This window comes from Nicotiana attenuata, chromosome 1 (genome assembly GCF_001879085.1).
Source record: "Nicotiana attenuata strain UT chromosome 1, NIATTr2, whole genome shotgun sequence".
NCBI lineage: Eukaryota > Viridiplantae > Streptophyta > Magnoliopsida > Solanales > Solanaceae > Nicotiana > Nicotiana attenuata.
The window spans coordinates 50,996,872-51,022,367 of NC_031989.1; the positions used below are offsets into that span (position 1 = coordinate 50,996,872).

Sequence of the window (25,496 nt, forward strand, 5' to 3'; positions counted from 1 at the left end):
GTTGTTCAATATTGCTAAGACATCCAAATAATTTCCTAATTATAAAGATTATAATGTTTATTTCTAACTAATTAACTAAAAATTATTATAAAGTAGTAAAATTATCACTAACAGGATGAAATTTGAGACAAGACTAAGGAGGTCTAGAGTTATGATTTTCCCAATTGTCAGAATCCTTCCCGCTACGTTTTTCATAATTTTGCCTAAGTATTCTCTACCGATCGTGAGTACTTAGGGTGTTGTAATTCTCTTCCGAGCAACTACTACAATTTACCAGACATATTCTTCCGAACTACGCTAGCTGGTACTAATTCACCGCTCACTAAGATCGCACCAAGGTTTCGTTATTTCTAATCCCACCTTTAAACCCTCCGTATTGATTCCTCAGATACGTTATGAGTGATGTTGTTCAACAACTACCTAAATATGTACCATTTTCCAAGCAATACATACTAAATAGGCACAGTCAATTGATGGCCATTAAATCAACAGCAATAAACACGTAATTGAACAAGTAGAGAAATCCAACGGCTCAATTATATAAAACACAACAGAAAAAATCATCCTTCAAAAGGTTCCATCAAATCCTATATGAGAAGGTTTAGCTACTCATAACCATACTAACAATCATGATAATAATTGAAAGCATTAAAATACAGATTAAGGAAGAGAATATGAGAAAACTCCTGTGATTCGTTGCTTTCAAGTGTCTTCGTAGCCTACTAAAAAATAAGAGGGTATTTTGTCCACACATTCAAATATGCATTCGAATATAATTTAAGGACATCACATATATGAACAAAGAACCACTCCCTCTCAGAAATAAAATCATATGCATCCCATGGTTGTACCATAAGATTGCCCGTAGTGTATATCTCCACTAATCTAAGCTCGCAAAGTCTAAGATCAATTAGGTCTTTACATGTTGTAATGTAGGCTAAAGGACGGGTAGGATATATTTTTGAATATAGTGACTCACCCTCCTAAGCATTTTAATACACTACACACTTTTCATGACCAATTCAAGCAATGCTACGATACCATATACAACTTGGCCCTTTTTCTTTAAGCACAACTCTGCATTCACAAGCCCGAATCCTAATGAATAGGAGGTGTATATTCTAAATACTGTTTTTTCCCTTTTTTCTATTTTTTATTTCTATTTTGTATTTTCTTTGATTATCTTTTTCTTCAACACTCTCCACAATTTTAGGTCGGCTAATGATCTTCCAAAACATACATGCACCTTTTGGCTTTTTTATGGTTCTACTCAAAAACTATCCCAACTCTCACCTTACTCTTCTAGCGACTTACGTGCTTTTGGAGGTAAAGGTTCAACAAAAATTTACTTAAAGAACAAAGTGACTCGGCTTGTAATGTGGGTGCCAAAGAAAAAGCTTAATATGATCAAATTGGCTATCTAAGGATAATTTTATTTATGGTGGCATAATAGCTCAATGGACAGTCAAAGAAACGCCTACATCGTCTCCTAGACTCAGAAAGCTTACTTATTTCACTTTGACTAACACACAGGGCAAGTTCTAGACAAACACATGATAGCACAGAATGTTATCAAAATCTCACATTGCACAATGCACATTACCCCAGTCGGGACGGCTCCATTCCAACTCTAAAGTTTAGGCAAGTAATAACAAAGTCAAGAAGTATTAAGCAATAAAGAACTACTTGAACAATGAGTCAGGTAACTGAGAGAAAGCGTCACAGACATGCTATTCAATCAAACACGACATCAATTTTCATCAAACATGTTGGGAAGATAATTTGCATGCTACGGCCTAACTATGCAAACCTCAAATAGGTCAAAAGGCCTACACGACACTCAAGTTTTCTTCCCTCGGTTTCCTAAAAAATAAAAAAGAATAAAAAACTACCCGGTTCAAGATACATCCCTTGAAAAAGAACTGATGCCAAAAAAAAAATCAAGGGGGATTATTATCTACCTACGACTAATAAAAATATTTTTGGATTTTTTATTGGATCAATTCCTCAAGAAAGTTGTCCAAGAGATCCATCGCCAGGAAAAGTCCAATTTTTTTTTAAACTAACACAACTAAAATATCATAGAAAATCACTCAGACAATCTCCTCACCCTACACTTATAATTGTGTATTGTCCCCAATGCACACCATAAATAACAAGAAGGTGAAAGAAACTCCATGGTAGGCCAAAGGCCGAAGCATCGACAACTCATGAGATATGCAAAGTTCTCCCAAGCCCGGTCCTTTGTGCAGGTATATCACATTTAGTTCCAACAATTTTGTTTACTTTTGCTTCCTTCCAATGGATTTATTTTCCATGCTCATACACCTACAAAATAAAAAAATAAAACAAAACGACACTAAAAAAATAATACATTAAACAAAGGTAAACAATTTATTTAATTTTAAAAAAGAAAGCAGTAAAGTTGGGTTGCCTCCCAACAAGCGCCTGATTTAACGTCGCGACACGACGTGAATCACTTTCTACCTCCACTTTGACCTTATGAATTGGATCCCAAGTTTTGATTTTGCTCTATGATCATGCTCTTGGGATGGCGTAAAGCCTTGAAAGCCAAAAATTAAATAATTCCTTATGCACTTTTTGGCTTTAACCTGAGGAGTATCACCTTGCCTAGACGACCTCGAAAATTTCAAAATATATGGCTCGTCTACCTCTTCCCTTGTCTCTTTTCTACGCTCGTAAGAATCCGTTCTCATTTCACCATCCGAACAAAATGTATAGAAGTGTTTGGAACGAGGTCCAACACGCTCAAATACCTGAACTTCGAGATGTTCAACATCCTCTACACCAATGACACTAGAGTCAACTAAATATGTTTCCTCAATGTCCTCGGCTGACACTAGTATCACGCCTTCAACATCGACATGATCAAATTCTAGTTGGTTGGTTTGGTCGTATTCTGCTCTCAACTCCTCCATTATAATGGCAATTTCTGCCGCTAATTCATACTCTTCTTGGCTACTATCCACAATGTCAGCTTGTTGCGCTTTACAAGGATCAACTAGTTGACTAATTTGAGCCTCCAAGTTGCGAATAGTTGCCTCTTGCCTTTGTATTTGCAGCAGTTTCTCATCATATTGTACCACAAGGCACTTCAACATATCCATGATCTCCTTCAGGTTAGCATTCTCAGGTTCTTTGTTTCTATTAACTTCATAAGAAAGAGTAGAACCATCATCATAAGGAGTTGGGGGAGGATAAGGAAGATCAAAAGTAGAATTACCAACACTGAAACATCCATAATTTCAAGATGTCATGTTTCTCAAATCAACAAGTAAAATAAAATAAAGTTTAAAAAAAAAAGAACAAAACAAAATAAAAGTTCAAACTTGAAACCTAACAATATGTACAGCTACAGCTACACCGTTAGTTCCCCAGCAACGGCGCCAAAATTTGATCACGCCCAACTATGCCTTATAAAAAGGACTAAGCGGTCGCTGCAAATATAATCCGGTTTACAAGTCTGGAGTCGAATCCCATAGAGAACTAAGGCTTAGCTACAATTGTTCAATATTGCTAAGACATCCAAATAATTTCATAATTATAAAGATTATAATGTTTATTTCTAACTAATTAACTAAAAATTATTATAAAGTAGTAAAATTATCACTGACAGGATGAAATTTGAGACAAGACTAAGGAGGTCTAGAGTTATGATTTTCCCAATTGTCAGAATCCTTCCCGCTACGTTTTTCATAATTTTGCCTAAGTATTCTCTACCGATCGTGAGTACTTAGGGTGTTGTAATTCTCTTCCGAGCAACTACTACAATTTACCAGACATATTCTTCCGAACTACGCTAGCTGGTACTAATTCACCGCTCACTAAGATCGCACCAAGGTTTCGTTATTTCTAATCCCACTTTTAAACCCTCCGTATTGATTCCTCAGATACGTTATGAGTGATGTTGTTCAACAACTACCTAAATATGTACCTTTTTCCAAGCAATACATACTAAATAGGCACACGGCAATAAACACGTAATTGAACAAGTAGAGAAATCCAACGGCTCAATTATATAAAACACAACAGAAAAAATCATCCTTCAAAAGGTTCCATCAAATCCTATATGAGAAGGTTTAGCTACTCATAACCATACTAACAATCATGATAATAATTGAAAGCATTAAAATACAGATTAAGGAAGAACGAAAGAGAAAACTCTTGTGATTCATTGCTTCAAAGTGTTCTCGTAGCCTTCTTGCCTCTCCAATAATGTCTACCCTCTAAGAAATAGGTTCAGAGCTCCTTTTATACATGTTGGGGGCATGTAAGGTTGAAACTACCAAGTCCTAGCCAAATTAGGACGCAATCCGCCCTTAGCCGTCTCGCTTGGCGCCTGGCGCCAATCAGGACACCAATTTTCTACTATTCTGCCTTTGGCGTTTTGGTTGGTGCCTGGCACCAACCTGGGCACCAAACTCATACTCCCTCCAAATTCTTCTATTTTTACTTCACTTTGCATGCAAGCTTGCCAAATCACTTCAAATTGACTCCTATACATATAAACACCATTATTAAGCTCGAGTCACAAATATTTACACCAAAGTTAACAAGATTGAGGTATAATTCAAGGCAAATTACATGCGAAAACATGGATTTTTAACCTAACATCAATAAGCTATGTGCTCTTTGTCAAGTACTCTTGATCGAGTTACTTTTGTCCTAACACAAATACTCCATTCTTCAAGTAGAAGTAAGTCGTGAAGCTTAGGTGCATAATTAGTAAGAAGAAAAGGAGGGTCATTACCTATCCATTCATGTTAGGACATTGCCACTATCCCAAAACGTAACACTAATTTGGTCATTCTTTTGGCATTTGTTTATCTAAATATAGACATTACAACCATTCTTTTAGTTTTTAAGAGCAAACATAGAAATACATTATCTCATACGCATTGTTCACTTGTCTTTACTAAAGTTGGCTAAAAAGGATACTTAAGAAGGAAGAAAGAAAGAAAGAAAGAAAGAAAGAAAGTGCTATAACGCATGCAATCATGTTATTGTTTTCTCTCATCCATTACTTGTAGCTTTACAACAAAAAGGTAAAGTTTCAATCATAAAGGTCAATGATTTCTTTGCAGAAAAATTCTAAAGATAGCACATTTGCAACCAAAAGCAATATGATAGTCTAACTATATATAGAGTTTCTTTACTTGTTTAAGTTAATTACCTTTCCCAATGTCGTTTACTCATTAAGCACCATTTGGCCGCATCTTTGATAAATTTATTTTAATAAATCTTTAACTAAAGATGTGGTTGTGGGACAGAAAGTGGGGTGGTGGGGTTGACAAGAGCATTATTAAAGTTCATATAGTAGTTGTTTTAAATGATTATTATAGATAGTAAACACCAGAAACTATATTTGTTATGTATCTACAGCATTTAACTCCACATTATGTTACATAGTATAAATGAGTAATTTATTCGTAGGTAACATGTAAAACTAAGTTAGGCATTCAACATCAGTTCCTTTCACTAAACTCAAGTATTAACCGTCAACCACCAACAAAGGTTAAGGTTCTCTCCCATCTTTTTAAAAAAAAGAGAGAAAAGGTATTTAGTTCTAATAGGGAAGAGTTAAATTTAGATGAGGGATTTAGAATTTTCTTTTAATTAAATGCTTGAAAGCGAGCGAAAAAAAATCACTTTTCTGACAATTAAATACACTTGAAAGATGAGGGATTTTAAATGAGAATCTCCATGTTAGCCAAAATAGTAAAGCCAAATATATATTATTATTGCAGATTTGACTGACACTCTCACACTACTTGGCTAGGATTTAATAACTTGTTAATTTTACAATTTTAGGACAACCAATACAAGTCAGTCTAATTAGGATAAATTACTATTAATGTGATATCGTATTTACTTTTTAGATCCCGATAAACATGCAAGTACCGAGTACATTAAAGGATTCCTCAAAGATTTATTTTTCAAAATACTCAACAACAATAACTACGGCTTAACTCTGTTTGGATTATTGTTACTCATCGTTTTATAATGTATCGTGTTGTATTATATGGTATTGTATTGTATTGTTTTATGAATACAACGTCTGGATAGATTGTATTGTTTGCTTTTGTCAAATAACATTTTGTTATTTGGTTTGACTGTATCGTACTGTACTGTAATTTATAAGTTTACTAAAATACTCTCAATTGTTTAAATATTATCAAGAATTACACATAAAGTAAATAGAGTTGGAATTAAAAATCAATATTATATAGCTAATTGGAGATGAAATAATTAGAATTGGGTTAAAAATCAAAGCAAAAGAAAGAACAAAATAAAAAGAACGCAAAACCTATACCTGATGTAGGAGTTGGAAGTGGCAGAAGGAAAAAAAGGAAAGAAGACGTAGGTTATAGGTTAGGAGATTTGAATTTAAAAAAAAAAAAGTAAAGGGTAAAATAGAATTATAAAGTAATAAGTTTGGGCAAATTGGAAAGAAAAATAGAAAACAATCTCACTACACCAAATTGGTTGTTTAAAAAAATGAGACTTTTCACTATTCCGGAACAATAAATTTAACAATATAATACAACCAATTTAACTAAATAATCAAAACAAACATTGTTTTGCGATAACAATACAATACCATACACTACAACCAACCAAACAAGTTATAAGTCTCAAACAAAGTTAAAATATATGAATCTTCGCTTTTTTTTAAGCTCAACTCATACCATCACTTCAAAATATTCATGTAAAAAATTAAATAAAGATACTCATCTCATTCCATTTTATACATCGCCATCACAGTTTAATTTCCTAATTGAAATAATAGATCATTTAATTATCGTACTTAAAGTTCATCATTATCTGTTGGTACGGGAAAGGTAGTTGAAAACAAAAATAACAATAAACATGGTCCAATGATTCTGAATTTGATAATTTCAAAATTTTCTAGTCAATATAGTGGTTAATAAACACTCCCGTGAACTCTCATTATCTCTCATTATCCCTCACGCCTGTCTTGGTATATATAAAATCCTTTTAAATAATTTTTTTTATTTGAGATTTGTTTGCCTCAAAAGTTAACAATATACTTTGTAAGCTAGAAAACAATCAAAAGTAAGAAAAGGGTAAATCGTAATCAAATAAAATAAACCTAGAGATGCAAAGATGATATTATTGTCGTAGATCTGGTATTACAAAGTGATAATATGAACTAAATAAGATATGTTCGTTTGAGGTAGAGATAGAGAGAGAGAAAGCCAGAAAATGAGAGAGTTGTATTAGATCAGAATCCCCCTTTACAATGTGAAGGTCTCCTTTATATAATAAGAGACCTTCCTCGAAAGAATCAAAAAGTTACAAAGACAGGTAACGTCTCCCTAGTGAAGACACTGAGTCCTAAACGACGTCGCTTTTGTCCCCACGTCCGGGTCGTACCCGCTACATTAGTCGGCGTATACTCACTGGGCGTACCCACTGACGTAAAGATGCTGAGGGTCAAATTTGACCCTATACAGGATTCATATAATTTAAACTCAATTAATTAATACAATAACACATAATTGTAAGAATTCCAAATCAAGGCATACACGTCATTTTCCTATTACGAAGACGTTTTTCTCGTCATGGTCTGCCTCATTTTTCTCAGCAATTATAAGTGCCCCTCAACTTTTAGATATTATAATTGGACTCTTCCAATAAGGTGAAAGCCATAAATAGCCCATCTAAGTTGTCCACAACGGTCAAACAGCCACTTCAACAGACCCGTTTATCATTTTGACACTTCAAGCGATTATTAAGTGTATCAAATAAACCCCTGAATGCAGAAGACAATATGCGTGAGTTACACTTGCTAGTGATACGCCAAATGAGCCAATTAAAAAACGACACGTGTAATTTGTAATAAAAATATTAACATATATAATTAACAAAAATAAAAATACATAAAAAGAAACCCTTTTTCTTTACTTTTATCAAAACCAACGCCACCCTCCTCCCCTTTACCCCCCCCCCCTCCCTCCCTTTCATCTTCTTCTTTGCTCTGATTTAATCCCCATTTCCTTTTCACAAATCCACCCAACAAATTAAAGTCATATTAATATAAAACAATCTGAGAATAGCCAAATAGAGAACCCAGTAAGTGATTATTAACGGACCTCGCCGGAAAAGCTCCTCTTATGCGACTTATATCGTCGGAAAATTCGTTCTTCAAGCAAAGTTAAAAACCGATTCTACTGGACTCTTCACTCTTCACTCTTCACTCTTCTCTCTCCATTATTTTCTTGATTATGAATGAGCTTATATCACTTTTTTCTCTAATTTGTTATTTTTGGCGTTAAATTGTCCTTAAAATTATTTGCCGATGAAGACGAAAAAGGGATAAAATTGTGTTCTTATGGTGGAGATGAGGGTGGCAGGACTACTGAGAAAAAAATTTGGTGGTTTGCTCTTGTTGCTGCATTTTTGGTGCTTCTTTCAGCTATGTCTGGGACTGATTTTGAGTCAACGGAAATAGGCGAAGCTCTGAAGGTTACAAGCAGTAGAGTTTTATGGTGAAAGGTGGCAGTTTCTGATGGTTTACGGCGGTTTAGTTCGAGCTTTAATGGCTGGTTTTCCTTGGCTCTACAGTGGTTTCATGGTGGGCTTAGTTCAGTTAGATGCTATGAGGTTTTTGATTTTTTTAAGAAACAAAATTAGGTAGAAAAAACGACCTCACGCGCTTAAAATTTTGTTAGCAAACACGTATATGCCACATCAGCAACATGTGTTTATTTGATGCAATTAATAATCACTTGAAATGTCTAAATGATAAACGGGTCTGTTTAAGTGGCTGTTTGACCGTTGCGAACAACTTAGAGGGATTGTTTATGTATTTCGCCTTCCAATAATTTTTCCAAATGTGTTTTAAACTCACTTAAATTATTGGAGGTAGTTTCATTAGAACTATCAAAGTTTGCTTATGTTGTGAAGATAATGCTCCATCACATAAACCAACTGACACCTTAATTTTCAAAATATAGTAGTACAATTTTGATTTTTGAACATTCATTTTAACTCAAAAAGTTGCACGCATGACGTTTCAATATTGAGGTTGAGCTCGAGGTCCAAATTTAAAGTTAAATTTATGACTTATTATGTCTTTTTCTAATATTATAATTTAATTATTTATTTTTTTGATTGTTCAATAACTACTCTTTGGATAAGAAAAAGAAAAATCAAGAACTTATACGTCTTAGCCATCGTAATTTTTTTTATACTGAGATTTTTTATTTTTCAACTTTAAAATCCAACACATAATCATTTTAAATATAATTAGTGACATTTTTCTTCAAATGCTTATCATTGTCCAATAAATTTTGACTTCATTTCAAAGGATCATTGTGGCAAAATTGCTCGTTCTGGACAAAAAGGTTTGATGATAAATTTATACTTCTGAAAGTACAAATTCAACCCAATTGGATAGATACTCGCACAACTGATGAAATACTTTTTTTCAAAAATAATTAGAAGAATATAACATTTTTCAAAAAATAAGACACTCAAATAGAAGTATTTCAAAACCTAAGGGGGTTAATAATAATAATCACCAATCTTGTTATTAAACAGGAAAAACAGACAATATTACTAGTTGCTAGGCTGGCAGAAAAAAAAAGGAAGAAAGGGGAGAGATTCTCACACGCACTCTCTTGTCTCTGCCCACCTCCCTCTGTCTCCCCATTACTCTCTTCTCCACCGGAATATCAAGACTCCGACACAACCTCGCCGGAAAATCAAGAATCGAACCATAATCTCGCTGGAACCCCCCCCCCCTCCCATTTCAAGCTTATATCATCCCAAAATTCACTGAAAAACCCCGTTTTCCCAGAACAATAAAAAATTTATACTCTTTCACTCTTCCCTTTTGCTAGTTTAACACATTATACAGACACACATAGTAATATATTATTGGAATACACATGCAGTGCAGTGATTTTGATTAGTGAAGATTTAAGATGTCACTGTACGATGCAGCGTTTGTGAACAGTGAATTATCGAAAACCACTTCGATATTTGGATTGAAACTGTGGGTGGTAATTGGGATCTTTGTTGGAGTTGTATTTGTTCTCATACTCTTTCTTCTCTCACTCTGCATCACCGCCTCTCGCCGCCGCAATACTACCACCCAAAAAGGCAAACTCCACCACCGCCATTCTGAGCTCACCCCAGTTGTCTCTAAGGAAATTCAAGAGATTGTCCACCATGACCCCGCCCCAGATCACCGACCCATTGTTCCTCAGGTGTGTTTTTTTCCTTATTATTATCCCAATTTTGAATTGAATTTACTGTTTCAATGAGGTTTTAGCTGGTTTTCCGATTGATATTTGTTTAAATTTGTGTTTTCATTGGAAAAATGTAATCTTTCATAGCTTAGAGCTCTTTTGATTTGGGAGTTTTGCTCTATATAGAAAAAATGTAATCTTGGATAGATTTGAGCTTTTTCGAATTGGTAATTTTGCTTTATGCTGAAAATAATGTTATCTTTGATAGCTTGGAGATTCTTTGAATTAGTAATTTTGCTTTTTATTGAAGAAAGATGTTAGCTTTGATAACATAGATTATTTTCAACTGGCAATTTTGAGTTTTGCTGAAAAATGTCATCTTTCAATAGCTTAGAGCTTTTTTGACTTGGGAGTTACAGATTTAATCTTAGAAAGCTTCACAGTTTCGATAAATGGTTTGTGAAGATAATGTTATCTTTGATAGCTTAGAGTTTTTCCGAATCGGGAAATCTGTTTTTTATTGGAAAAAAGATGTGAACTTTGATAACTTAGATTGTTTTCAACTGGGGATGTTGAGTTTCGTTGGAAGTTGAAATTTGGTTGGCTTAATCTTTATGTATCAGGCGGTTCCAGAAATACAGATCGACATGGGGAAGGTGGAGCACAGAGTGGTTTTTTCAGACAAGATGCCTGGGGCATCAAGTGGTGAGAGTAGAGCGACGAGTGGGGCTGAAACGGGGTCTATAGGGAATAGTGGGCAATTGCCAGAAGTGTCACATTTAGGGTGGGGAAGGTGGTATACACTAAGAGAGCTGGAAGCTGCCACAAATTGCTTGTCTGATGAGAATGTGATTGGAGAAGGTGGGTATGGAATTGTGTATCATGGTATATTGGCTGATGGCACCAGAGTAGCTGTTAAAAATCTCTTGAATAACAGGTAAAACCATCAATGCCCATTTTTATTATACAAAACTTTTATCTTATCAAAAAAAAAAAACCATTTTTATTATACAAAGATTTCTTCTGTGACTTTCTTTTTTGCTTGTTTCCCATTTGGGCGTCACTAAAAATCTAAATAGTGTCTTCACCTTTAATGCGATGATCCTACTAACAATGATGATATCTTCATGTGGACTCAAGCCCCCCCCCCCCCCCCCCCCTTCGGTGATTGAAAGTACTTATTCTTTTCTTGGCTCTTCAGAACTTGTGCTTTAAATCTCCTCCTGTGGGTGAGATGAGGAGTGTTCTATTATCTTTTCCAGTCGAAAACCAACTAGGTAGCTGAATTAACATGCTAAATTCAGGAAAGGAAAAGATAATGCAATGTTCATATTTGATGCTTCTACCACATTTGACAGGGGGAACCTCTCTTTATTCCTTTCTTTGTGTTTGGAGAATTTTGCATCTTTGAACTAAAATGGAGATTGTAATCTTACTTGGCAACTGTGTTATCACTTTTCCAATCTTTAGCTCATGATAGGAGTACTTCTCTGGACAAATAATTTAGTAAAATTTTTAATGGGATCAACAATTTCAGGGGTCAAGCAGAGAAAGAGTTTAAAGTGGAGGTGGAAGCTATTGGGCGTGTAAGACACAAAAATCTTGTGAGGCTGCTTGGCTACTGTGTTGAAGGAGCTTATAGGTAACCATTGCAATTCTATATTTTGAATTCTGGATTGTAGTTTTCTTTGAAAGTCAAGAGACTGAGAGGATCTTTCTGCTGTTTAGGATGCTAGTCTATGAGTATGTAGACAACGGAACTTTGGAGCAATGGCTTCATGGTGATGTTGGGGACATCAGTCCTTTGACATGGGATATCAGGATGACTATAATACTGGGAACAGCAAAGGCGTATGTACTCAGAAACTCTTTTACAGTTTGTGTTTGTACATAGCAAGGTTTTAAAACGTAGCTTGACTGCTAGTTTTTTTATGCATGCTACAGTTTAGGCTATCTTCACGAGGGTCTGGAACCTAAAGTCGTTCATCGAGATGTAAAATCCAGCAACATACTCCTCGATCGCCAATGGCATCCAAAACTTTCAGACTTTGGGCTCGCTAAACTCCTCAATGCAGAGAGGTCTTATGTGACAACTCGTGTAATGGGAACATTTGGGTTAGTGAATTCTTCCTCTCTTTTTTGTAGCTTTTGATCTTTTTTGGTCTGTGAATTGGGCTTCCTCTATTACATCAATCTAGTGAGTGTCGTCGACTGAAGCTATTAGTTTAACACATTATTTCTGGACCAGTTATGTTGCGCCAGAATATGCTTGTACCGGTATGCTTAATGAGAAGAGTGACATTTATAGCTTTGGAATACTTATCATGGAGATTATTACTGGGAGGACTCCTGTTGATTATAGTAGACCACCGGGCGAGGTTAGTTTTTTCCATCCGTTATCAATTTATGAGTATGACTGAGTAAATGCTATTTTATACAACTAAAAGATGGGAAATAAATGGCAGACTAATTTGGTGGAGTGGTTAAAAATGATGGTTGGGAATCGAAAATCTGAGGAAGTGGTTGATCCTAAGTTGCCTGAAATGCCTTCTTCGAAAGCACTCAAGCGTGTTCTTTTGGTTGCTCTTCGGTGTGTTGATCCTGATGCTCAAAAGAGGCCTAAAATGGGGCACATTATCCACATGCTAGAGGCTGATGACCTGCTGGTTCGCGATGTATGTACCAGATTCATTTTTCTCAAATAAGTAATCAAGATTTTGTTGGGTGGCATTCCTTAATTATTCTGATTATTCGTCTGTTAATCTGTCACTTTCTACAATCTGTAGGATCGTCGTATTGGGAGAGAAAGAGAATCGTCTAATTCCCACCGTGACTACAAGCAAGACAACCAAACTGGTCCCAAGTTGGCCAGAAAACAATATGGTGATGGAGCATCAGATACTAGTGAAGGAGATAGTAGTAGAAACCATAATTTGCCAACTAGTTGGAGATAAAAATTATAAATGAAATATTTTATCAGTATTTATATATTTAAATGCTTGTGCAATTCTTTTCTGTACTTTATGTAATTCTTTTTCACTAACCTGTTTAATGGCTTCCATACTATTCTTTTCTTTCCTTGCAATTTTCACATAACCAAGTGCATTTGTAATTTCCATCAGGTTAAATTCATTATTCAATTTTTTTCAATAGAAGTCACATATTTCAATTTCCTCTTGAGTATATTTTCTGTTTGACCAGGAGATAACTGGTAAAGTTGTTGTCATGTGCCCCGGATGTCACAGATTCAAGCGGTGAAAACAACCTCTTGCAGAAATGTAGGGTAAGGCTACATACAATGGATCCTTGTGATTCGGCTTTTTTCCGGATCCCGCACATAGCGAGAGCTTAGTGCATCGGGCTGCCATGCCTTTTTATATTTTCTGTTTGGTTGTCTCAGTCCATACAAGAAAACTCTGGCATGATTGCCAAACAGATAGTGCATTAGAGGCCCACTGGCCAGCCACTATATTAGTGATTTTAGAAGGATAAGGATTCCTTCATTGTACTTTTTTATAACTGGTGGACCCTATTTTTACCTTTGCCAGCTAATTTTGCTGAATTAAAAGTTCATTGTGAACCCCTTATTGGCTTCTAGTTATTCGATATAGGAAATGGGTCATTTGTTTGTTCTTGATTTCAGTGCATGAACATGTCAATTCCCACAGTTTAAGAAAATGACATTTTGAAGTGATTTGGAGTAAAGAGCTGGCAACTAGGAAGCATTTGGGCTAAGATGCTCACCATTATTAGTTGTTAATATTAGCTTTTGCCATTTACCAGGTCCATGTGTTTTCTTGACATGTCCAAGCGTTATCCATCTTGCTTTATTATGACCTTTTCTTTTACGGCTTGTTTGGATTGTTGTTACATGTCGTTTTATAATGTATCCTATTGTATCATTTCGTTTTGCATTGTATTATATTATTTGATGAATACAATATTTGGATAGATTGTATCGTTTGTCATCGTTCTATGATATCACACATCAACAATATGAAGAATAAAGTTGTAACATTACTTAGAAAAAATAGGATCAAGAGTCGAATTATTATACAAAAAATAGGTTAAATGATAAAATATGATTATTTGATAATAAGGAAGGGCAAAATGAGAGAAAAAAAGCAAGAAAACGATGCCACCTCACCAAATTTGTCGCTCCACAAAGTGGGCACTTTTCGTCGTTATGTAACATAAGTAACAATCAAAATAAATATTGTATTTAAAATAACAATACAATACAATACAATAGATAATTCGATCTCCCCTCTTTCTTTTTACTGATTCCATTAAAGGGGAAAAAGACATCATATCGGTTCTGATTATTACATTTAAATGCATTTTTTATGTTCTTGTGATATGTTATTGTATTCTGGTTATATAAAGACATAAAATTAGCCATTTGATGTGAGAGAATTAACTAAAGTGGGGAGTCGGAAACCAAAATGTTGCTATTTTGGACTCAAAACACATAAATAGGTGTAAAAAAAAAAAGTAACAAAAATATATATAGCGCCAGAAATAGTGGCGCTATATATAAACGGTAACAGCACCGTTAATATATAGCGCCACTATTTCTGGCGTTATACACTGTGAGTGATATAGCGCCATTATTTCTGGCGTTATACTGGCGTTATACACTGACAGTGATATAGCGCCAGAAAGAGTGGCGTTATATCCTTTTTTTTCCTGACCAGTACAATAATTCAAAATAAAGCGCCAACTTATTTGGCGCTATATATGTAAAAAAAAAAAAAAAAAAACTTCCCGGCTCCCCATTTTCTATATAAAGAGGTTAGAATCGCATAGAAATGCATTCAAGATTTTTTTTAACTCTTGACGTCTGTTGTTGTTAAATTCTCCAGCATTTTTTTATAATGTCTGAAGAGCGTAGGATAAGAGTTTCATTATATTGGGGTGGTGAGGTTGTGATGGAGAATAACTCCGTGGGCTACAGTTTACCTGCTAAGTGTCATGTTAAATTGCCACTGATAATGGAGTACGATACATTGATATCGTTGTTATGCAAAAAAATGAGTGTGAGGAAACGTTCGGTGATACTTAAAGTAACCAGAAAATATCCTTATTCCGTCACTCCGCAAGGGGTTGCTTTTTACTGGGAGTTTAACATCGACGATGATGAAACTTTGAGTGATTTTTTGAGGACTCCGGACGAATGTCGGGATTTTCTTGTAATCACAATGTTGGAGATGTACGTGAAGGTCGAAGACGTTCCAAAAAATGAGATTGTGCGTAGTAGAGATAACCCCCAGTCATCGGGTGGTTATTCTGGAACAGTTTTTGCCGGACAAGTTCCGGATGAAAGAGTTATCTTTGATTTAAACTTATCACCGCCGGTGAATGAGCAGCGAGAAACCTGCTTTCCATAACTCACAAGACGAGTGGTAAATTTCAATTTTCATTTGTGTTAATTATGTATATTTTTGTTGTATTGAATTTGTATTAACGCTCACATATTTAATAGGGGGTACTGGCCGGATATGAATTTTACAAGTGGCCCATCCGGTAGTCATCACCTAATTGATAACGTCCATTATGGAATTTCATCACATTAGAAGTGATTTACGCAAAATATGGAAATCATTTATTAATTTAGTAGCTTATATTTTTGTTGGTTGTGCAGTGAAAACGAGCAAGTTGAACTCACTCAATTGCCCGAAAATGATGTATTACATCGGACCTGGCAGATGCACAGAGTGAGGAACAGAACAGTGATTACGATAACAATGCGGATGAATCCGGGGATGAGACACCCTTTGCTCGTGAGGATGGTGATGCAAAGGATGAGGAGGAAGGACCTGATTTGAAGAGAGACCCCCCTAGACGAAGAGTGTATGAGTCCGAAGTGCCGTTTCATTCAAGAGAGATTCCTTACATTGATAACTTGCCAACCTTGCCGGATGTGGAAGCTCTCACAAGGGATTTTGATGAAATTCGGACAGCAATGTGGGATGAGTCTAGACCAACGGTGCTTACAAAGGGGATGCTTTTTCCTGATAAAGCGCGCCTAAGTAGGACTTGTAAAATGCACAACGTAAAAAAGTGTCATGAGATGCAGGTATGGGAGTCAAGTCCGACGGTATACAAGGTTGTTTGCCGCAGGTGGTTTTGGCCATGTAATTGGATGTTGCGTGCGACCAAGAAGAAGACAGGTATGTTGAAAGTGGGTAAATACATTTCCACCCACACATGCGAAATGGACACATTCAACGGGAATCACTTCAACTTGGATATTGACTTGATTTCTCTTGTTCTTATTCCACACATCGAACAGTCCATAAGGTATAAAATCAAAGAGTGCATTACATCAGTCTAGCAGGAACATGGCCATACCATTACTAAAAGAAAGGCATTTCTCGGGCGCAAACGAGCGTTTTAAATAGTGTATGGTAACTGGGATAAGTCATTTGCAGATCTGCCTAGGTACATGGATGCACTAAAACATTGTAACCCCGGGACGGTTGTTGAGTGGAAGCTTGAGCGAAGTGCAGGTAAACCAGAATATATATTCAATTACGTGTTCTGGGCGTTTAAACCAGCAATTGATGGTTTTTCGCATTGTCGCCCCGTAATATCCATAGACGGCACTCATGTCTATGGAAAGTACGATATCAAGCTGTTAATAGCCGTGGCAGTAGATGCTAATGGACAGATATTTCCTCTAGCTTTTGCTATTTGTGCCAATGAAAGCCAAGAGACGTGGACGTTGTTTTTGAACCATATGAAAGAGCACGTTGTGAAACAACGTTCCGGTATCTGTCTAATATCTGATCGGCACGGTGGTATCTTAAGTTCTGTGGAGAACTTGCCTGCATGGCAAGAACCTTATGCCTACCATCGTTACTGTGTTAGGCATTTGAAAGCCAATTTCCAGAAGGCATATCCCAATAAGGATCTGCATGATTTGATGTGGATGGCAGCAACAGACCACCAACAACATAAATTCCGAAGGCACATGGAATATATCAGGCAAGAAGACGAGGTAGCCTATCGTTGGTTAATGCGACATGACCCTGAAAAGTGGACTTTGCATGCGGATGGTGGCAGACGATGGGGAACTCTGACTACAAATGTGTCAGAGTCTTTCAACGGGTTATTGAAGTCGGCAAGAGGATTGCCTGTCACAGCCATGGTGCGGATGTCGTTCAAGCAAATGGCGGAGAGGTTCGTTGAAAGGTCTGCGGCTGCAACGTCATTGATGGAAAGGGGTGTTGAATTTATGCTAGTGCCGATGACGAGATTCGAGAAATACAGACGACGAGCACATTGGCATTCATTTTTGCAGTATGATAATGAAAGAAATGTTTTTGAAGTTCGCACCGCTATCCATCAAAATCGGGGTAATAATGTGCATACTGTAAATGAATCTGCAAGGTTATGCTCTTGTGGAAAATGGTCCATCTACCACATGCCTTGCTCACATGCCATCAAGTGCTTTCAACAAGTTGGTTTAGGTGCAACCAACTATGTTGATCGATAATATAGTGTTTCGAAGTACCTAAACACATATAGTGGTCAGTTGCAGCCACTGGGTGCTGAGCATTATTGGCCTCCTGAACCATTTAAAATGGTGTGTAACAAGTCCTATTTGCGTAAAATACAGGTGCAGAAGAGAACGCGTATACGGAACCAAATGGATGTTAGTGATACAGTTTATGCGAGAAAATGTGGTATATGCTCGCAAACAGGACACGACCGTAGAAAATGTCCTTTGGGTGGCAACAGTAATCAAGCTCGGGGTGGGTGTTCTTCTAGTGTACCTAACTACCCATGAGTTGATGTTGTAATAATTAGTTAATATGTGTATGTTGCCTGATTTATGAAATAAAATTATGCTTGTAATAAAATAATTTTTTATTTTAAGCAGCAACAGCCTCGTGTATCGCTGCACATCCACCTCCGCTGACTCGTCGGTGATAGTATCGTGGAGCTGCACCAGGTGGTCTCTAATGGGGACTAACTGTATGCGACCGACCCCAGACGCTACCTCCTGGCCCTCCGGCATGAAACCAGTGAGCATGTGCAGCATATCCCAATATGCCTCCCGCGGATAATATCTCATGGTCGTAGGGAGTAAAACAGGCAAGCCATCAGCGGACAGGCCATATAAAATCTCTGCGTCCTGGAGTGTGATGGTGGCCTCGCCAATGGGAAGATGGAAAGTGTGCGTCTCCGGTCGCCATCGCTCAATCATGGCCGTGATCAAAGCATAGTCGAGCTGTATCCGACCAATCCTAATAATCCTATAAAATCCCATCTCCTCCAAGTGATGGACCACGCGGGGATGTAGAACGCGGGGAGGACTCAAAAACTCCCATAGTAGATCCACTCTCCTGGCCCGAAACGTCGTAGTAAGCAACTGTCCCTCCCAAATATACTCGGATCTATGCTGGGGCTGTAGGGCTAATAGATCCGACGTCCGAGGGCCGGGATGTATAGGTGCATCCATGTCGTCAACTGTAAAATCATAATTTTTAATAACTTAATTGTACCAAATTATCATTAATAATTATGTATTTTTTTATAATTGAAATTCATATTTTTTAATAACTTAATTGTATAAATTACTTACGTATGGGTTCCGGGCTCGATATTTTGAGGCCCAGTGGCACCAAATTATCATTAATAATTATGTATTTTTTTTATAATTTAAATTCATATTTTTTTAATAACTTAATTGTACAAATTACTTACGTATGGGTTCCGGGCTCGATATTTTGAGGCCCAGTGGCACCTATTATCATTAATAATTATGTATTGTTTTATAATTTAAATTTATATTTTTTAATAACTTAATTGTATAAATTACTTACGTATGGGTTCCGGGCTCGATATTTTGAGGCCCAGTGGCACCAAATTATCATTAATAATTATGTATTTTTTTTATAATTTAAATTCATATTTTTTAATAACTTAATTGTACAAATTACTTACGTATGGATTCCGGGCTCGATATTTTGAGGCCCAGTGGCACCAAATTATCATTAATAATTATGTATTTTCTTATAATTTAAATTCATATTTTTTAATAACTTAATTGTACAAATTACTTACGTATGGATTCCGGGCTCCATATTTTGAGGATCGAAATACCAGTAATAGATACTAAAACAAAAGGAATTCTAAGCTAAAATACTACACATTACTACGCTACAAGGCTCTAAATTTTACTACGCTAAAAGGGTCTACGTTTTACTACGCTAAAAAGGTCTAGATTTTACTACGCTAAAAAATAATCTAAACTAAACATAAATAACAAATAAATTTAATTGCAAATAAAACACAAAACGGCATGAAAGCACATATATATAAATGAGAATATTAACAGACAAATTTATTTGACAAATTTATATTTTTATATAAAACAGTAAAATTAAATCCGGACAAATTTAAGATGCTAATTTCGAAAATAAAACCACCAACCGAAATAGAACACATACAAATCAAATAATATGCATTATTATAAAAGTTTCAACTTAAAATAAATCAAAATACCTCGATTTAGAATTTTCGGAAAGCAAATAGATCGAAAATTTGACTCCGAAAGCGTGAATCAACAATAACAAGAAGCTCTACTCGAGTGTGGGACCTACGTTCTTCAAGTTTTATGTGCCGGAGGGACCCAAATTTTTTTTTTTTTTTAGTGGCGGACAGAGGGGGGACCAATTTTAGGGAGGGGGATTAGAATAATGGAGGAAGAAGACGGGGGAAGAAGATGGAGAGTTTTTGGGGAGGGATATAACGCCACTATTTCTGGCGCTATATCACTGTCAGTGTATAACGCCAGAAATAGTGGCGCTATATCACTCTGACAGTGTATAACGCCAGAAATAGTGGCGCTATATATTTAACGGTGCTGTTACCGTTTATATATAGCGCCACTATTTCTGGCGCTATATATATTTTTGTTACCTTTTTTTTACACCTATTTATGTGTTTTAAGTCTAAAATAGCAACATTTTGGTTTCGGACTCTAAAGTGGGACGCAGGGATATTTTTGAATGGAATCTAAATGTCAGATTTCTGCTATTACTATTTTGTTATTCCAAATCAAGATTGTCTTTAATTCTTTCTGGTGTTAATTTATTACTCTTATTTTTTGTCATATGGGGTTGATTGCCTGGTAAAGTAAGAACAGCGTAATGAGTGGAACAGGTCTGCGCTGGGGACGTGACATTTATGAATTTGCAGCAAGATTGCTTATTGTTGTTGGAAGGTAGTGTGCATTCATGTGATTCTTTTATTACTAAGATGTTCTCATAAATAATTTTGAGGGGCCTTTTGGTTCCTCACTTCCTCCCAATTTATAACTTTTGTTTTCTAGTTAATTTATTACTGTTCTTCTTTTTTTTTAACTTTGATTATCTTTACTATTTTTGCTGCTAATATTTTTCTTTTTTTTAGTTTTTTTATTTTAGCTCTTTTACTCTTGTATTTTCACACCTGTTTTGAAAATGCTTTTATTGAGTCGAGTGTCTATTGAAAACAACCTCTCTACCTCACACAAGGTAGGAGTAAGGTACGCGTACATCCTACCTTCCCTAGACCAAGCGGGATCACACTAGGTATGTTGTTGTTGTAACATCTCGGTTACAAAATGGAGCAACATTGCCCAATATGTAGTAGAGCAACAACAACAACCCAGTGTAATTCTTCAAGTGGGGTATGGGGAGGATAGGATCTACACATCCTTAACCCTACCCAGGAAGGGCAGAGAGACTGTTTCGGATAGACCCTCGGCTAAAGAAAGGATGGAAGAAGCACCAATAACAAGTAATATGTAGTAAAGCAAAATGGGATAAAATAATGAGAAATTTTCATAAAGCACTATCTTTTAGCGGTAATTAGCTATCTATAGATACCATTTGCTATATTACGGATTGTAGATACGTTTTCTATTGTTATAAGATGTATTAGATGTACTTAAGCTACTGTATTCATGAATACAGTAGCAAAAAATAGGCATGAATCAGGGAAGTCCAGCTAATCAGTTGTTGTATTCGAGTGTATTCGACTGTATTCATGGCGTGAAACATGGGATTACAGCTGGACAGATTATTGTATTCGACTGTATTCGCGGCGTGAAACAGGGGATTACACTGTTTTTAAATGGAAAGTGAATCAATTAACATAATAGACTCCTAATATAACTCAACAAACTCAATTATAACACACAAATTTTGTATTTCCAATTATAAAAAAGATTCTCAACCGAAAAATACTCCAAAAACATAGCAATCTTCAAAGAAATTATATAATACATCTGAATACATAAATTATATTAATTAAAAAAAACATATGAATACATTCATGGCATATAGCGAGACAGTGAATACAGTGAAATACATATAATACAGCGGGATACATTGAAATACAATAAAATAAAATAAAAAGAGACAGTGACTACAATGAAATACATGGAATACAGCGAGATACATTGAATTACAATGAAAAAAAAGACAATGAATACAATGAAATACATGAAAATACAGCGTGATACGTTGAAAATCATTGAAATATATTAACATAAAATCAAGTTGCTCAGCTCTAAACTCCGTCGTCTTTGTTCAAGAATAAACCCTAATTTCCAGCGAATCCATCGTCGAGGAAAAAACCTGAATCTCACTGTTCCCATGCATCAAAATTACAAATTCAACATCAAAATTACAGGCCTTATGTCCCTCTTGAAGGGCTTCCCTGGCTCTACCGTGCATACCATAACCTCCAATCAAGGCAGACCATAATTTCACATTCTTTTCCTTCATCCGATTGAGTGCATTCCTCACCATCCTTAATCTTCCACATTTGCAGTACATGTCAATCATGGATGTAGGCACATATACATTATCCTCTAGGTTCATTTTTATAACCTAAAGAGATTGAAGCCCAATAGACTACTAAGAACACCAATACAGTTAAAAAAATAAGGAGTTAGAAAGAATGCAACAGTTGTAAAGTTTGTTAGTCCTGAAGTAACTGCAGAAGTCAATCATATCTTCAACTCTATACAGCAAAACTCCCTCTTCGTCATCATCCATCTAAAAAACCCCAAATCACCAAAGCAAACAAGAAAAAAAATAATCAAATTGAGTAGCAGAAGGGGCAAGATCCCCTGTTACACAGTTGAATTGGACCCGAAAGAAGGAAGAGATAAATAGAGCGGAATTCTATTATGTTATGTGGTAGGTGATGTGGGTAGGGGTGTTCATGGTTCGGTTTGGATCGGTTTTCCCCTAAAAAGAAACCAAACCAAGTAAGTCGGTTTTTCAAATATTAGAACCAAACCAAACCAATTAAGTCGGTTTTTCTCGATTCGGTTTATGTCGGTTTTTTCGGTTATTTGTCGATTTTTTCTTAAATATAAGACATACACTACCAAACACATATTCCGGCGATCACATTTTTAATGTGACACTATTAAATCAATTGCCCTTTGAGAAATCTATTATTTACTAAGATATATTGATGATAATTGAATCAAATAGTGATGAATAATTTAAGGACTCAACTAAAAATATATTATTTTTAACACGGATCGATTCTTACACTAAACAAAAAAAAACAACCAATCAAACTAGAATGTAAAGGTAAAGAACTATATTAAAAGTGCAAACTATTAACATTTACCATAAAATTTTTGAAACTTTGTGTAACAATATACATATATATATATATATAGGTGTAATAACAAATTTGAAATAGCTACTCCTATAGTCGATTTGGTTTGGTTTGGTTTTTTCTGATTAAAATCAAAACCAAACCAAATTTGATCGATTTTTAAAATTCAAAACCAAAACCAAACCAAACCAAAAAGTATCGATTTTTTTTGTCCGTTTGGTTTGGTTTTTGGTTTGGTTCGATTTTTTGGGTTTTTATGAACACCCCTAGATGTGGGTGAGAGGAATTTTGAGATTGAGCATCGTGTTTTTAGGGAATGGGGGAAGAGAATGACATGTATCAAAGTAGAGAGAGAAAGAAAATAGTGTAACTGAATGGCGTATTTAGTGGCTTAGGGGTAGGAGGTAACCAAAATTAGATATTTTGCTATAAATATTAAAAGGTACCTATAGAATATAATTTTTTTAAATGGTATTTATTTAAAATAAATAAGGTGTTAACCTTTGCTATAGGAGGTAAAAATTCCTAAAATAATAAGGAAGAATTAACCCAAATAGCCCCTCACCCTACCACTTAAACTAAAAATAGCCGGTGAATGTATGATATATGCATAATTTATGTATTATATGCGTATAATTGTGTACAATCTATGTATATTGCTAGAAAAAATAAACAATTAATATGACCGGCTATTTGTGTAAAAATTCCTATAATGAGAGGAAATGGGCCTTTTGGCTTTCACGGGATTTGGCATGGCATGACAACTACGTCCAAGCATAAAAAAGCCAACGTTTTAGGATTTGGCATATGGTAGCCTAAAGTTATTCTCTCGCGTCTAATGGTTCAACCAGCATCCTAAAAATAAGCCCCATCAAAATATTTTCCTTAAAAATAGCAAAAGATATTTAAAATCCCCTCTTTTTTCTCACATAGCAACCATCATCCTAGAAATTAGGTTCCGTTTCCTTCAGTAGTATTCGAAAAAACTTTCAAATATTTTTTAATTATTTTTCTAGTTTTTATTGTATATCCAAATATACATAAAACATTAATAATTATACGGGAAAAGGGACAAAACTATCCCTATCGTTTGGTAAATGGCTTATAAATACCCTCCATCCATCTATCCGCACGAAGTTAATTCTATTAACAAAAATACCCCCTCGACTAACGGCAGAACTGATGGAGTGTATTTTTTTGAACGGATAGATGGACGGAGGGTATTTATAAACCATTTAGGGATTTTTAATTGGGCCACGTGGCAATCTTTGACTGGAACAAACAATGGATATTATTTCAACCCATTTACCTTATCTGACCTATTTACAAAAATGGATAGTATCTATCACACCCATTCTCACTCATCTGATCTCCCCCTTTCTTCTTCTCCAATTGGGACACTGCATACACACAATAACAAATTAATTAAAGAATAGATAAATCCCAAAATCAAATAACCCGAAATTCAAACCAGATTCTGAAATTTCTCCAATCAAACTCAGGATAAGTATTGAAACTCTTAAATGGAAAATCAACAGATACATTTGGATTGTTAAGTAAGAAGACAAGGATCAAAACAAACCAAAAATCTGAAACAAAAAAACTGAACCCAAATGCTAAAATTGTCCAAATATATCAATCAAATCTAGGAGAAATATTGAAACTTTGAAAGGGACAAGTAATGGAAATCTTTGGATTGTTCATAAGAAGACAAAAGAGCCAGGAAATAACAGAGAAAAAATAACTACATATAACTGATACAAGCGCACAAGAAAATTGAAATCAAGGTGCTAAAAAGCTTGAAAAGTGAAAGGGTTACCATATTCTAGGATAAAGATTGAATCTATAAAAGGTAAAAAAAAAGAAGTAAAGGGTTACCTTTGGGATGTTCATAAGAAGAAGAAGAGGAGGACAAAGAGCCATGAATTGCAGATGAAGTGAAAGCCAAAGCCATATTTTCAAACACAAAGAAAGATTTGTTTCAACAAAGAAACGCTAAAAATTCTTTGTGAGATGAGAGTGGGTGTGCTGGGTGATGAAAAAAAAAAGCAAAGAAAAAGAAAGAAAATAATTAGGCGGGTCAAATAAATAGGGTCGGACCAGGTAAATGGGTAAAAATAAGACCCATATTTGATTCTTGGTCAAAAATCCCTATCGTTTGCTAAATGGTTTATAAATACCCTTTGTCCATCTATCCGTTCAAAAAAACACACTCCATCAGTTCTGCCGTTAGTCGCGGGGGTATTTTTGTTAATAGAATTAACTTCGTGTGTTTTTTTGAATGGATAGATGGACAGAGTGTATTTTTTTGAACGGATAGATGGACGGAGGGTATTTATAAACCATTTATCAAACGATAGGGATAGTTTTGGCCCTTTTTCGATAATTATATTATTTGTATATCACAGTGTATAACATAATAATAATATGTATATCAAAAATGTATATTAAAATTTTATTTTCCTTCTTTGTATGACATATTTCAGATTGAAAACTCAAGTTCAAGACGACTCCACATGTGTATCCGTGTATATCTCTATGTACATCAGTGATATTTCATATATATCATATGTATCTGTGAATATCCAAAAAAATTATGTGTGTATATATATATAT

The 25,496-nt window shown here is 35.4% G+C and overlaps 1 protein-coding gene across 1 annotated transcript; it reads left to right on the plus strand.

The window, feature by feature from the left end:
- On the plus strand, window positions 9,613-13,391 carry LOC109226381 (probable serine/threonine-protein kinase At1g01540). Its single transcript, XM_019391162.1, has 8 exons — window positions 9,613-10,259; window positions 10,865-11,178; window positions 11,779-11,883; window positions 11,970-12,092; window positions 12,186-12,356; window positions 12,490-12,619; window positions 12,707-12,916; window positions 13,028-13,391. The coding sequence occupies exons 1-8, from the start codon at window positions 9,975-9,977 to the stop codon at window positions 13,193-13,195; spliced, it is 1,506 nt and encodes a 501-aa protein (XP_019246707.1). The 5' UTR covers window positions 9,613-9,974; the 3' UTR covers window positions 13,196-13,391.

What these genes read in the sequence shown, in the direction of transcription:
- LOC109226381 (XM_019391162.1), top strand. Translation starts at nt 9,975, where the DNA reads ATGTCACTGTACGATGCAGCGTTTGTGAACAGTGAATTATCGAAAACC. An exon ending in AAAAATCTCTTGAATAACAG is followed by an intron (nt 11,179 to 11,778) that starts GTAAAACCATCA and finishes CAACAATTTCAG; the next exon opens with GGGTCAAGCAGAGAAAGAGT. An exon ending in TGTGTTGAAGGAGCTTATAG is followed by an intron (nt 11,884 to 11,969) that starts GTAACCATTGCA and finishes TCTGCTGTTTAG; the next exon opens with GATGCTAGTCTATGAGTATG.